The following is a 14,384-nucleotide window of genomic DNA, read 5'->3' on the forward strand; positions in this document are numbered from 1 at the left end:
AAGACATTCAGGACTAGGATTTCAAAAGCAACTGAATATATTGGAATAATTAGAAAGTGACTGCATATGCCCAGGGAAAGGCACAGACTCAATGAACCCCTGAGAAGACCTTAGAGTTACACCTCAGGCTGACCCTTGGCACAGAAACAGCTTGCAACAATCAGTAAGCAAAAGCAATGAGGAAGGAAGGGAGGGAGGGAAGAAGAGAAGGAGGGAAGGAAAGAAAAGAAAAAGAAAAGCAAACCTTGGGAAAAGGGGAGAATCTGATTTCCACAGTTACCAGATTATTAGATTCAAATATCAAGTTTTCAATAAGAAATCACAAGGTATACAAAGAAACAGAAAATTATGGCCCATTTAAAGGAAAAAAATAAACAGAAACTATCCTTTAAAAAAGACCTTATGTCAGGTATCCTAGACAAAGACTTAAAAACAGCTGTCTTAAGGATGGTCAAAGAACTAAAGGAAGATATGAGGAAAGAAAACAATGTATGAACAAAATGGAATTACCAATAAAGAGATAGAAAACCTAAAAAAGAAACTAAAAATAATGCCAGAGTCAAAAATACAATCATTGAAATGGATAAAAATTCACTAGAGGAATTCAGTGGCAGATTTGAGCAGGTGCAAGGAAGAATCAGTACTTAAAAATAGGACAATAGAAAATAAAGAGGCTGAAGAAGGTACAGAAAAAAAGAATGGAGAAAAGTAAACAGCCTAAGTGACCTATGGGACATCTGTTGAACCAGCATATACATTGTGGGTGTCCCAGAGAGAATATTTGAAGTGCTTATAACTGAAAACTTCCCAAATTTAATAAAAGACATAACTATAAAGTATGTCAAGCAGCTTGACAGACTCTAAAGTGAACTCAGTGAGACCCACACTGAGACACATTATAATCAATCTTTTGAAAAACAAAGACAGAATGTTTAAAATAGCAAAGAAGAATGACTTATCACATACAAGGGATCTTCAAAAATATCATCAGCAGATTTCTCATCAGAAACTTTGGAGACCAGAGTCAACAGGCCAATATATTCAAAGTGCTGAAAGGAAAAAAAGGCTGTCAGCCAAGATACTACGCCAGACAAAACTGTCCTTCAAAACCGAAGGGAAAATTAAGAATTCCCAGATAAACAAAAGCTGAGCCCTCACCTGCAAGAAATTCTCAAAGGAGTCTTGGAGAGTGAAATGCAAGAATACTAAGACAGTAACACAGAGCCATATGAAGAAATAAAGCACTCATTTAAGTCAAACACACAAGCAATTATAAAAGCTAATGGTATTACACCAGTGATTTGTAACTCCACTTTTTGCTTTCTACAAGATTTAAGAGACTAATATACTTTTTAAAAAACATTTATCTAAAAGGTAGTATTATTGTAACTTTGGTTTGTAACTCCACATTTTTTATATATATAATTTAAGAAACTAATGCACTTAAAAGAATTATTAGTCTATGTTTTGGGACACACAATGTATAAAAATGTAATATTATGACACCAGAAACCAAAAGGGGTGGGGACAACACATGCTCTTACTATATGCTGTCTACAAGAGACTCACTGTAGATCCAAAGACCCAAATAGATTGAAAGTAAAAGGATGCAAAAAGATATATTTCATGCAAATTATAGCCAAAAGAGAGCAGGGATAGTTTTGCTAATAACAGACAAAATAGACTTTAGATCAAAAGAGTTATCAAGATACAGAGGACATTATATATTAGTAAATTTTCAATATAGCAACAAGATAGGACAATTATCAACACTTACACCCCTAATAAGAGGCCATCAAAACATATGAAGCAAAAATACACAATTGAAGGGAGAAATAGTTCTAAAATAGTAGTTGGAGACTTTAATACCCCACTCTCAATAATGAGTAGAACAACCTTACACAACTAAGGCAATGGAGAATTTAAACACAATAAACCAACTAGATCTAACAAACATATACAGAACACTCTACCAGACAACAGCAGCATACATATTCTTCTCAGGGGCACATGGAACATTTTTTAGGATAGACCATATGTTAGGTCATATACTATCTCAATAAATTTTAAAAGATTGATATCATACAAAGTACAAAGTACCTTCTCCAGGCAACATTGTACTGGGAGTTCTACCCAGAGCAATTAGACAAGAAAAAGAAAGAAAAGACATTCAAAGTGATAAGAAGTAAAATTTTCTCTGTTTGCAGATAATATGATCTCCCCACGAGACGCTTAAAACTAAAAAGGAAAAAATAGTAACTTGACAATGGAGAAATCTGGCAGACACCACCTTAATCAAGCAGTTAAAATAAAAATCACTGATACTGTGATGACAAATGGACAGCATGTGCCTTCTCATATGATGCACTGAGAAGGACACATCATTTATCTGGTATTCCCTCACTAAATGTATATCATGAACTTTTTGATGAGAAAAAAGCAGGCAAACCCAAATTGAGGAATATGCCACAAAATAACTTATCTTCAAAATGACCTTCAGGAGCTGATCTTCAAAATGTCAAAGCCATGAAAGGGAAGAAAGACTGAAGCTCTGTTCCAGATTAAAGAAGATAAAAGAGACATGAGAACTAAATGCAACACTTGATTCTAGATTGCATTTTGGACTAGGAGTGGGAAAAAAAATTCTTTTTTTTTTTTGCTGTAAAATACATCTGTGGGACAATTGGCAAAATTTGAGTAAGCTCTCTAGTATTACTGTATTGTTAATTGCCTAATTTTGACAATTCTGCTGTAGTTATGTAGGTAAGAAAATTTTCTTTTTAGAAAATAGACACTAATTATATTTAAGGATAGAGAAGTATTGTGAACAACTCTAATAGGTCATAAAAAATAATAGTTTATACAGAGAGAGATAAAGTTAGTATAATAAAATATTAACAGTTATGAAGTTGAAGAATTATTTGCATTATTTATAATATTGTCAAGATACAAAAGCAAGATTCAAAAATAGGATGTATGGTCTATTTCCATTTTTGTAAAACATAGACATATAGATGTATATGCATAGAAATAATCTGTTGTGTTTATTTTGGGAGCAGGACATTATAAATTTCTATTTTAATTTTTTAATAACAAGTGTATATTGTAATAGTGTAACAAGTACATATTTGTAATCAGAAATAATAAAAATTTTTGTTCAAAAGGAAATTGGCAAAAAGCCTGACGAAAATGCTGACCCATTTTCTTCCTATAATTGCAGCACAGCCCTCAACTCAACAGCCCCATTACTTCACCAGCTCAGTCACCAGCACCAGCTCAGCTATCCACCCTGAAAACTGTCCGTCCTTCTGGACCACCACTTTCCATCATACCTCAGTTTTCTAGACCTTTTATTCCTGGGCAAGGTAAGTATGCATGAAACTAGTCATAGAATTTTAAGACCCTGTTACTTTGTGATTTACCTTAGTACTGCTACCTTTCAGTTTTCCATAGGACTACATTTTCACCTCCACCCAGGTATATTTGTTTGTTATTATATACTCATTCTCAAATATATCATAAGAAAAAAAAATAGTATATGCAGAGAGATGTTTCACCTCTAATTATTAATTTAGTAGTAACTTACATTCAGTAAGTACTTACATGACAGTTAAAATGGCTTTAACTTATTATCCTTAATTAGACTTCATTCCTCTATAGTAGTAACATGCAATGTTTTTTTTATTTGCTCTATATTTCTAACTTCTACATTAGAGTAATATATATCAAGAGTTTATTCAAAAATTTATTCAACAAACATTGAGGACTTATTGTGCCCTTGATGTACAAAAATGAATAAGGTGAAGCCCTCATCCTTACCAATCCTCAGTCTAGTTGAAGGAACAGATACGTAAGTGGATGATTATGAAATAATATGAAAATTATTAATTTTGTTTCCTAGAATTTATCGTAAGGACAAATGCATATAGTCAATGCACACAATGATTTATGCACAGAAGAGTTTATTCTATAGCAAAAAAAAAAAAATGAATGAATGAATGAAAGAAAACAACCTAAATGTCCATTAGTCAAGATTAGTTAGATTATGGTATATCCATTTAAGGAATGTTATGCAGTTATCTAAAAAGCATATTTTAAAGAATCATTAAAAGGAGAAATATTCACAGTATGGTAGGTGATTTTAAAAACTGCTATAGTTATGTATATAAGTTACATGGACATTTCAAAAAAGAATGCTTCCATTAAGCCCTTAAAAAGATGTTCAGCATCACTTTGCCCCCACTAGAATGGCTGTAATCAAAACGGCTAACAACAGAGAATGTTGGTGACAACACAGAACTACTAAAATTCTCACACATTGGTGTGTGAGTATAAAATGATAAAACCACCTTGAGAAAAGATTCAACAATTTCTTATGAAGTTAATCTCTTACCTTACAATGTAGCAGTTTCACTCCTAGGTATTTACCAGAGAGAAAAGAAAACAAGAACATTATAATAGTTCAAACTGGATATGACCCAAATGTCCACCAACGGGTACTGGATAAACAAATCTCAGTTTATCCTTACAATAGAATACTACTTAACAACGAAAATGAACAAAAGCAAACTAATTGACATGCAATAAAATGGATGAATCTCAGAGTTATGTTAAGCAAAAAAAAACAGACACAAAAAGAAGACATACTATATGATTCTAATTATATGAAATCCAACTATAGGCAAACTGAACTTTGATATTAGAAATCAGATAATGGTATGGATGGGATATGGAGTTGACTAGAAATGAACTTAGAACTTTTCAGGAAATAGAAATGTTTATTATCCTTTTCAGGTCATGGTTACATGGACTAATACAATTGTTAGAATTTATCAAACCCAACACTAAATATGTGCATTTTGTTTTATGTTAATTATATCTCAGTTTTTTAAGAATTCTTAAATACACACATATCACACATGTGTGAGCACACATATATGGAACAGAGACCAAAAAGATACACACCAAGACATTAGAAGTATTGAAATTACTCGGGTGATTTTTATTTTCTCCTTTGTAATTCTGTATTTCTCAATTTTCTATAAAGCCAGTTGCTTTAATAATCTAGAAAGATAAGGTGTGTTATAAAAAATAAATTGAAAGATATGGATTGAAACTGTATGGCAATATAGTAATATTGAGATACCTGATCTAGTATGAATGCCCCAAGAGGAGCACACAGCATGGCCTATAAGGAGTCTTTGGTTACCACTAACTACAGTGTCATCTCCATACTTGTAAAGAGTTCTGCTCCATAGACCTAAATTTAATTCTAACTTCTTTGCACTGTTTTTTATGCATCTTCACGCTTCACATTGCATCTCTGATCTCAGTGCTAAGCCATGTGTCATATCTGCCCTTCAGCCAATGCTTGGGAAGGGGCAAGTATGTCATGGATGTATTCTGCCAGGGAGCTGCCCAGGCACCTTCACAGCGTTCATCAGAAAAGAGCCCCGTACAGTGGTAGGAAGTGCACGCCTCGCTCCTCTCTGTTACGGCACTCTTGAGAAAAAGGAGATGAATATATGATTGCCTGAAGATGTTTTCCTCTCACCTACCCATAACCCTCCTCCAAATAGAGAATGTGCTAAATTTGGGGGCTTACAGTTAAAATAAAATGAGATAAAAACAAATGAAAATGTTCTTCTCCAGGACAAGGTATTTTCAATTAACACTTATTAAGCCCTTTTCATGTGATAATTTTAGGCACTCCTGAGTGAAAGAAAATAATTGAAAGATCCCCATTCTGACTACCCTGCATTTATTGATTTAGGAAGGGGATGCTTGCCACTCTTTCTAAGCAAGTTGAAATTATATATACAAACTTTCACCTAAAGACTGCTTAAGAGAAGACCCATGACCTAGAATGTAAATATATACCCATTGGTTAAGACTGTAAAAGTGTTTGTGTGCGTATTTGTAAATATATACATGCACATATATATGCACATATATGTGCACATATAGTGAATTTGGGGAGATAGAGAGCTTAATGGTTTTCCAGGGTCTTTTCCTTCCCCTGAAATGTAAGTTTTTTTCATCATCAGAGAAAAACACTGTTTTTAGCATCTCACGTGGGTGGAGTGTGTATCATAGTTATTTTGGTGGATTTCAATGGAACGTTAAGGTACATAGAGAAGTTTCTGTTCATCCTGTCCCATCTACCCAGTTCCTACCACTTACCCTCCTCCATAACCACTGTTATTAGTCCTTAGTCCATTGAAAAGTTTATCCTAGCTCTTTAAAAGTTATATGGAACTTTTTATTCTTTTAAAAAATGTCAATACCTATACTTTTTTATTTTACCAAATGTGTTTCCCCTGCTTATCTTAAGTGAGATAGTTTAGAAAACTCCAGGAAGTACTTTATAACTAAGTAGAGAAAAATGTAAAATGTTTCTGTCGACTTTCAGGAGATGCCAGATATCCATTACTTGGCCAACCACTGCAGTACAACCCTCCTGCTGTTCTGCACGGACACATTCCAGCTCAACAGGTGTGACGATCAGCCTTCTGACTTCCCAGGCATCATTGGCAGAATATCATACTTCTGTTGCTGAGTGTGGGGTGCCCTGGTCACTGTATAAATGTGCCTCAGTCAGGCTTATTTACCAGTGCCGTCACTGGCCCCGCCAAGAGCAGAGGAAAGGAGAAAGCGGTGTGCTGCCTGGCAGAGAAGTGATTCAGCAGCGCTGTCCAAAGCCGGGTGGAGGTCGGAGTGTTGGGCGCTCTCGCTTATAAAAGGTGGTCAGCAAGTGGCTGGTCACAGTGAGGGACAGCAGTGCCATTGCCATGGAGGCAGAATTTCAAGGCCTGGAATTGAATTTTTCCTAAAAATGGTTAGGTGTTAAGGGTTTAAATGTTACAACAGTATTGTTAACCCTACTTCTCATCTGTTTGTGGGTTTTCAGGGTCAGTCTGGCAATAGACATGGAAACCGAGGAAGGAGACAAGCTAAAAAAGCTGCATCCACTGACCTTGGTGCAGGAGAAGCAGGTGTGTCCCTGAGAGGCAAAAGCGGGTGTGGTTCTACAAACTGTCGAGAGGTTCAGTGGTCTTTAAAACTATACCACGGCACAGAAATGAGTTTTCCTCTTACTAGAATCCTGCAAAAAGTCATAGAAAATTATGCTGTCTGTAATGTAGGGTTCTTGAATATGTTCTTTTAATCCTGTCTTATTTCAGGTTTGAGTATATAGTAAGGTACAGGTAGATTTATGAGGGGCGAAGGAACCAAAGGGAAAAGAAGTGTGTGAGAAACAGGTAGAATGAAACTCTTTGCCTCTGTCTTCTTTGAGAAAGGCCTGAGTCCTAACACACAGATGAAGGTACTCTGAATGAACAACATATATCACCTTTCTATGGCAAAGTGCTGTATGTAGTTTAACTTTCTATTCAGCTTCCTTGGGGTGGTTAGGGCAAGTGCTATTATCTTTATTTTACAATGGGAACGTGAAGTTCAGGAAACTGTTTGCCCAGGGTCATTCATGCGCCTCATTTAGAGAATCTACAGTGCTGCATTTCGTATGTGCGACTATCAGTGAAGACTACAAGTCGGGTAGTTTTGCATCATTAGCTACACATCTCTTGCCTAAGGGGAAAGTAGGAATAATTTAAAAGACGGCCATAACAATTACAGTTTTGTGTATCTGAGTGTTTTTCGAATACCTTGTCATTTTCTATGTCATTTAGGTCTCCAGGACTTTTTGCCTACCTCTTTGGTAACAGGGATTATTAATTCTACACCTTTTCCATTCTAGTTGTTGGGAAGGTCTTGGAAATTACCGAACTACCAGATGGAATAACTCGCATGGAAGCCGAGAAGCTTTTTGGGGAACTCTTTAAAATTGGCGCCAAGATCCGGTGGCTGCGCGACCCCCAGTCCCAGCCCCAGTTGCGTCGTCACCCCCTCTGCTGTGGCAGTGGGGACAACACTGTCAATTCTGAACGCTCTAAACCCAGTGACTTGGCCTCCACATACACCGTCTTAGCTACATTCCCTTCCATTTCAGCTGCGCAGAATGCATTGAAGAAACAAATTAACTCAGTTAACAAGTTTAAACTGAGAACAAGCAAGAAGCACTATGACTTTCACATTTTGGAAAGGGCAAGTTCTCAGTAACAGAGCCACCTGGGACCCTTGGCCTTTATGATTCCCCCTGTCCTCTCCCATCTTTAATTGGCTTGGTATTTGGAGCTTCTGTTAACATGATAGAGACTCCTAGAATGTGTGGTCATGGCGTTACTGCTTTTGAAGACAGGCCAGTGTTCAGCAAAGACGGGGAAAAATACACACTTCACCCCAAATGACTGTAAGAATTTACATCAGAATGATACAGAGTTAGCAGCTTTTTCTGAGGAAATGCTGTTCAAATGCCTCCTAACTTTTATAGTTATTTTGTTTTATATTTCTGAATTCTTGTATCAGATCCAAAGCTCTATTGTACAGCAAATTATTCTTCAAAATGATTACAACCAGTTGCAACCTGTATTCCTTTTTTGCAGCCAGCACAGTGTGACCCAACATAGAATTTGGGGGAAAAAGAATGCAGGAGTAGAATAACCAAGTCAAAACCATGTGCTATCTTTTTGAGGGGCTGAAGGGAGTGACTAAGGAGAGCCCACAAATAGATTACTCTTCCCCTGTATCTCTAAACATAGAAACAATTTCCAGAAAATACAGAATTCCCTCATAGGGTCCTTTCCTTATTCATTTAGGTAGTATGGACATTAAGTGTAAAGTAAATTATGTTCTTAATGCCTCTTAAACCACTTAGACTCAAAGGGGAATAGGAATCATTCTAGGCAGGAAAATACTTCCACATTTTTTTAAGTGTCCCTCCAATAACTAAATGCCACTTATTTGCATTCCCCTCCCCTCCTTGTGGATTTTTTGTCACCTAAGGAAATACATTTGATGAGTGCTGGAAACTTCTTAAGTGGTTTAAAATTTGTTTTCATTGTTTGCAGCGGATCACTGGACATCAAAGATTCATTGCACTTATGAACAAGGAACCTTTTTTTCAATTTCTGTGTAATTTGCAAGGCTGTACAATGTGTGCTGATGCAAGCCTTTTTCAGTTCAAGAGAATAAATGTTTACAAATATAGACCCACTTTGTCTTTTGTAAATTAAAATTACCTTTTTAAATGATTGTCAATATCAAAGACTTAACCTGTCTTGAAGATTTCAATTTCAGACTTAAACAAGATGAAAGACAGTAAATCTCTCATTGTAGAAATGTTTTACAAAGCAGCACTTTCTCTGAGTGAATCCCGTCAGTGTGGTTTGTGTCATTTTGTTCTCTCAAAGTTAATATCGATCAATTATAGACAGTTTTGAGTATGAACATAGTATGTAACTAAAAATAGAACATTGGTTAGGTAAAGAATTTGTGTTTTTAGCCAATACATTGAGCACCCAAGTCCAGTTTAGCTCAAATGTTTTATAGAAAGCTTTCCATTTGTTAGCCAAGCAAAGTGTTGGGAAACCCAAAAGGTATGTGTTTGGGGGCGGGGGGCGTGGAGAGGAGGGGTCTGCCATCTGCAACTTGCCTAGAGCCTGGCTTGCTTCCAGCCCAGCCCAGAGGTTTACTTAATTGCTCAAGAGTGATGGGTATTATCAGACTCTGGCACAGATGCTCACTCACTCCAGGGTATTTGCAAAGTCCCACTTGTTCCCTGGGAATCCTAGGCCTCCCCAAAAGCCGGTGCCTCCCAATTATGAATATTACTCTGGGAGCAGAAGTTGAACCTGCCTTTGAACCATGTCAGATTAAGGAGCCATACACAGGAAAAGGTAAGAGTGAGGCCTGAAAATCATTCCCAAGGCCTGTTCAGTTTTTTTTATTTTTGACCATAGAGACTCAGAGATGGGGAACATAATGTAATTAGAGCCAGCATTGCAGCAAGAATTGTTATTCAATTATACACGGAGGTAGAGTCCAAAAAACCCCCCACAACCCTATGGTTTATTTCAATTCTCTGAATATTTTCTTTAACTCTTGCAGAAGGAATCCTAATAAACCTAACTGTTTTTTTAATTGAGGCATAATTGACATACATTTTATTTGCCTCAGGTGTACAACATAATGATTCAATATTTGTATATATTGCAAAATGATCACAATAAGTCTAGTTTACATTTTTTACCTTACATAGTTACAAAATTCTTTTTCTTGCTTTTAAGGTCCTTTTAGCAATTTTCAAATATACAATACAGTATATTAACTATAGTTACCATGCTGTACATTAAAACCTAAATTTTTGCTTTAGACCCTGGGTTTACCCTGTAGGAGCTGAAGACCACCCAAAGGAAATGGGTAGGAGGAAATCAGAGCGAGGTTATTGCTAAGTCAGCTATTGCTAAGTCAGGCTATTGCTTAGCCACCACCACCACTATCCCCCTATTCACTAACAATCGCATGAGAATAGTTATGAAATTTCCAAGAAAAAAAAATATTACAAAAATATGCATGCATCCCCTAGACTACCTTCTTGTTTTTTTGTTGTTGTTGTTCTAGAATCTGATTTCACCTATGGAAAAGAGGAGGAAGCACACACAGGAGGCATTTAAGATGTGATTTGAGCCAGACTTTAAATCTTCTTAAGGACAGCTTCAAATGTCCCACAGCCCTAGCTGTGGTTATTCCCAGAACATAGACCACATTTAGGGGCAGATAGTCCTTTTACAAATAAAATGGACTTTTCTTACCTATACCAGTATTAGCAGCTCCAGCAGCCCCTTCTTTGGGAATGACATAGGTCCCTTAATGACCTTCTGTCCACTTCTGCTATTTTATATATTATAAAGCAGAGAATATAGCTTAGGGTTTTAAACCCTTGGTCCATGAAAAAACATGGATATATTGAGTATGTTTGTAAATCTAGAGCACAAAGTGTGTTTGCCATGATGCCAGCAGTAATTAAAAATAACTAGCTTATCTGATCTTAAAACACAGTAATGATCTGAGCATCACTACCCCCAGCTAAAAATTTGTTTTTCTGACCCCACCAGGGAGTAACCTGTGGCCTGTGAATAGTATGCAAAACAAACCTCAGTAGAACCCACGATGCCAGAGTGGCTTGGAGAGTCAAGTCAGCACAACTGCAGCAACCTAAGGAAGCTGGTGAAGAGTTGGGTTCTTCACAGGTCAGCAACAGGAACAATGCAAGACTTTAGCAGAAGCTAGCCGCAGGCCCTTTGTAGAGGTGGCCAGATGCCCTAGTCCCAGTCTACTGCCTGCCCAACACAGAGTGAGCTATGCCATGTATAGTCTGCTAAGACAGATTCCATCTTCTGGTGCCCAGTATGACACTAGCATGAAAGTGCTCTATACATGATGGCATGATTCAAAGCTGGCCCCATGTTGCTTGGAATTCTAGAAGTCTTTATGCACCAATGCTAAAAACGAACCAAAGGTTCACATGCACCCATTCAGCCCACAGACCTTCACCAGCCTGAGAAACAGGTAGATGTGGCTGCGCTTTAATCTACACCCAAGCCCACATATGCTCAGGCCGCAGATTGCATGTTAGTTATTTTTCCCTTTACTGTCTGCACTTGGATTCATTTTGGTTTGATTTCACCAGCATAAGAATATTAGAGGAGTATAATGAAAAGGTAGTAGGAACTGAAAACCAATAAAACAGATAAAATCAGAAAATGATAAAACTTAGTTCTTTGTAGGGAGAGAGAGAAGCATTGAAATAGATAAATCATTAGCTACATAATTCCCCTTCCCCTAAGGAAAAAACAGCTCAGTCTTGCTGTTTAACAACCCACCCAAAATTTAGTGGGTTATGGCAACAATCTTGTGGGTCAGGAGCTTGGGCAGGGCTCAAGGAGGATGGATTGGCTCTTCTCCAACTGATATCAGCTGCCCTCAGCTGGGGCTGGGCTGGAAATTCCAAAAAGGCCTCAGTCTCATGCCTGGGACCTCATATATCTGGGGTCCAGGGGCCAACTCTCTGCTACGATGCCTCAATTCTCTATGCAGACACCTTCTCAAGGTTATCTCACCCTCCAAGGCAGCTCTGTCCATGTAGCTTCTCTTTCCAACAGCATAGCCTGTACTTCTAGTCACTATGTTGTACATTGGATCCCCAGAACTTACTCATCTTAAAACTGGAAGTCTGTACTCTTTAACCCTCTTCGCCATTCTCCCCAACCCCTGCCCCTGACAACCAACAATCTACTCTCTGTTTCTGTAAATTTGGAATTTTTTTTTTAGATTCCACATTAGTGAGATCATACAGTATTTGTCTTCTCTGACTGACTTGACTTAGCATAATGCCCTCAAGGTTCATTCATGTTGTTGCAAATGGCAGGGTTTCTTTTCTTTATGGCTGAATAAGTAAAGGCCTCTTAAAATCTGGTCTTAGAGTCCCAGAATGTCATTTTTGTTGCATTCTATTGGTTTAAAAAAAAAAAAAAAATGGGGCCTGCCCACGGCAGAGGAAATAAACCCCACCTCTTGGTGAGAGAAGTGGCAAAAAGGCATGTAGGATTGAAGATAAGGTCGCAGTCACCTTTAGTAACAAGTTACCACAAGAACAAAGAAATACACATTTTCCTATGCCAAAATGTCCCATTGACTCTGCCTCCAAACCAAATCCTGAAGTTTCTCTCAGGATAGCGAGGATTCTCTTTATCTCCACTACCACCCCCATAGACCAAGCCATCATCATCCTGTGCTTGTACTGAACTGGCCTTTCTAACCAGTCTCCCAGCTTCCACTCTTGTTCTCCTATCTACACAGATCCAGAATGACCTAAAAGAATCAGCTCACGTCATTCTGTTAGGTAGTCAGATCTGAGTGACAGAACAAAGGAATAGGGGCCCAGCCTAGAGACTGCCCAAAGAAACACCCCGTTGTGTCCCCAGAGACAAAGGACTGTGGGGCCATAATTCTATACATGGTTTAATCAGGCCACAGATGCTTGCACAGAAGATACTACCCTAACCCATAACCTCAGCCTCATTATACCATCATTATAATCCATGTTTATGCATGAAGTTCATGAATCTAATTATAACAGTGAATTCTGGGTAAGCACATGCACGCTAGGCAGAGAGTTATATAGCAGCCAGGTGTCAATCAAAATGACCTCACGTGCCAGTCACCTAGGAATGCCTTTGGAACCACCCATCACGCCCCTAATATAATATGGCCCTCCTCACTTCTGTGTTGTTGCAGCCCTTTTCGCTGAGAATCTGCTCCTCCCTTGGACCGTACTCTGTACTCTATCTATCTTTTATCTTTTCACCTCCCAAATTCCACAGGGCTACCGCCTTCCTCAGCATGGCCTATCTCCTTCTAAAATATACTTTTAATAAGTCTTACTTTGCCTAAATCTCGCTGACCTATAAATTTTTGCCTCAACGGCAGGGAAGAACTGAGGAAAAATGTTAATTGCACTTCTGCGTTGTTACCTCCCCCCACCCCTGCCATGCCACTGGGGCAACACTGGAGTTTAAATCACCCCCAAAAGGTAACAATTCCTCTGCCAAAAATTCCTCGATGGCTTTCTATTAAAATAGCAAATGTTTTTTATTTTGGCTTACAAAGCTCAAGGTGACCTAGCCCTACTTTCATCTCTGACCCTATACCACCCCAGTACATTTGTTCTTGCTGTTTTCTCTACCTCTGAACTGTGCCTGACCAGCCCTTTATCTTTCATATAAATGTCACTTAAGCAGAGAGGCATTTATTGCCACCCAGTCTAGCCCTCCAATCACAATCTCATTTTATCTCAATTTTTGCTTATTATCACTATCAAATCTTTTGTTAATTTTCTGTCTACACCACTAGAATATAAATTCCATGAGATGAACTATTAGTTGCTCAACAAATATTTGTTGACTAATGACAAACAGGATCAGGAGAATCCCACCTTCCAGACCTGGTTATTTCACTGGTCTGGAGCTCTCCTAAGTGATATCAGCAGATGGGAGGGAGCCAGAATAGAAGCATAATTCACGCGTCCTTTTCTGGCTATCTTGATGCTTAGTTCCTTAATGGCTGGGGTTGGGGTAAGGTGGGGCTGGTCTTCTGGTTGGTCACAAGGTGAAATTGAATAAAATGTGCATATGAATCCCCTGGGCAATCTTGTTAAAATGCAGATCCTAATTCCGTAGGTCTGGGGTGAGGCTTAAGATTCAGCAAGTTGATGATGCTGCTGGTACTCAGACCACACTTTTGAATCACAAAGCACTAAGGCATCCCCATTTTTAGAGAAATAACTCAAAGTACATGGCTAGAACTGGGATAGAGCTGGGACTTGCATAGATATCCTGAAAGAAGGAAGGTATTATTATTTTTTTAATTTATTTATTTTAATTAGTTTCAAGTATACAGTACATTGATTAGACATCTATATAGTT

General features: G+C 37.9%; 1 protein-coding gene across 1 annotated transcript in view; it reads left to right on the forward strand.

Moving 5' to 3' along the window:
* R3HDM1 (R3H domain containing 1) overlaps positions 1-9,110 on the forward strand; it is a 168,817-nt gene extending 159,707 nt beyond the window's left edge. The window contains exons 23-26 of the mRNA XM_015596445.2: positions 3,221-3,365; positions 6,413-6,495; positions 6,911-6,995; positions 7,760-9,110. Coding sequence (XP_015451931.1) covers positions 3,221-3,365; positions 6,413-6,495; positions 6,911-6,995; positions 7,760-8,121 — 675 coding nt within the window. The 3' untranslated portion in view covers positions 8,122-9,110. The remainder of the gene's footprint in view (positions 1-3,220; positions 3,366-6,412; positions 6,496-6,910; positions 6,996-7,759) is intronic.
* Positions 9,111-14,384: the final 5,274 nt, after the last annotated feature.

Source organism: Pteropus alecto, unplaced genomic scaffold (assembly GCF_000325575.1).
Source record: "Pteropus alecto unplaced genomic scaffold, ASM32557v1 scaffold3, whole genome shotgun sequence".
Classification (NCBI taxonomy): Eukaryota; Metazoa; Chordata; class Mammalia; order Chiroptera; family Pteropodidae; genus Pteropus; species Pteropus alecto.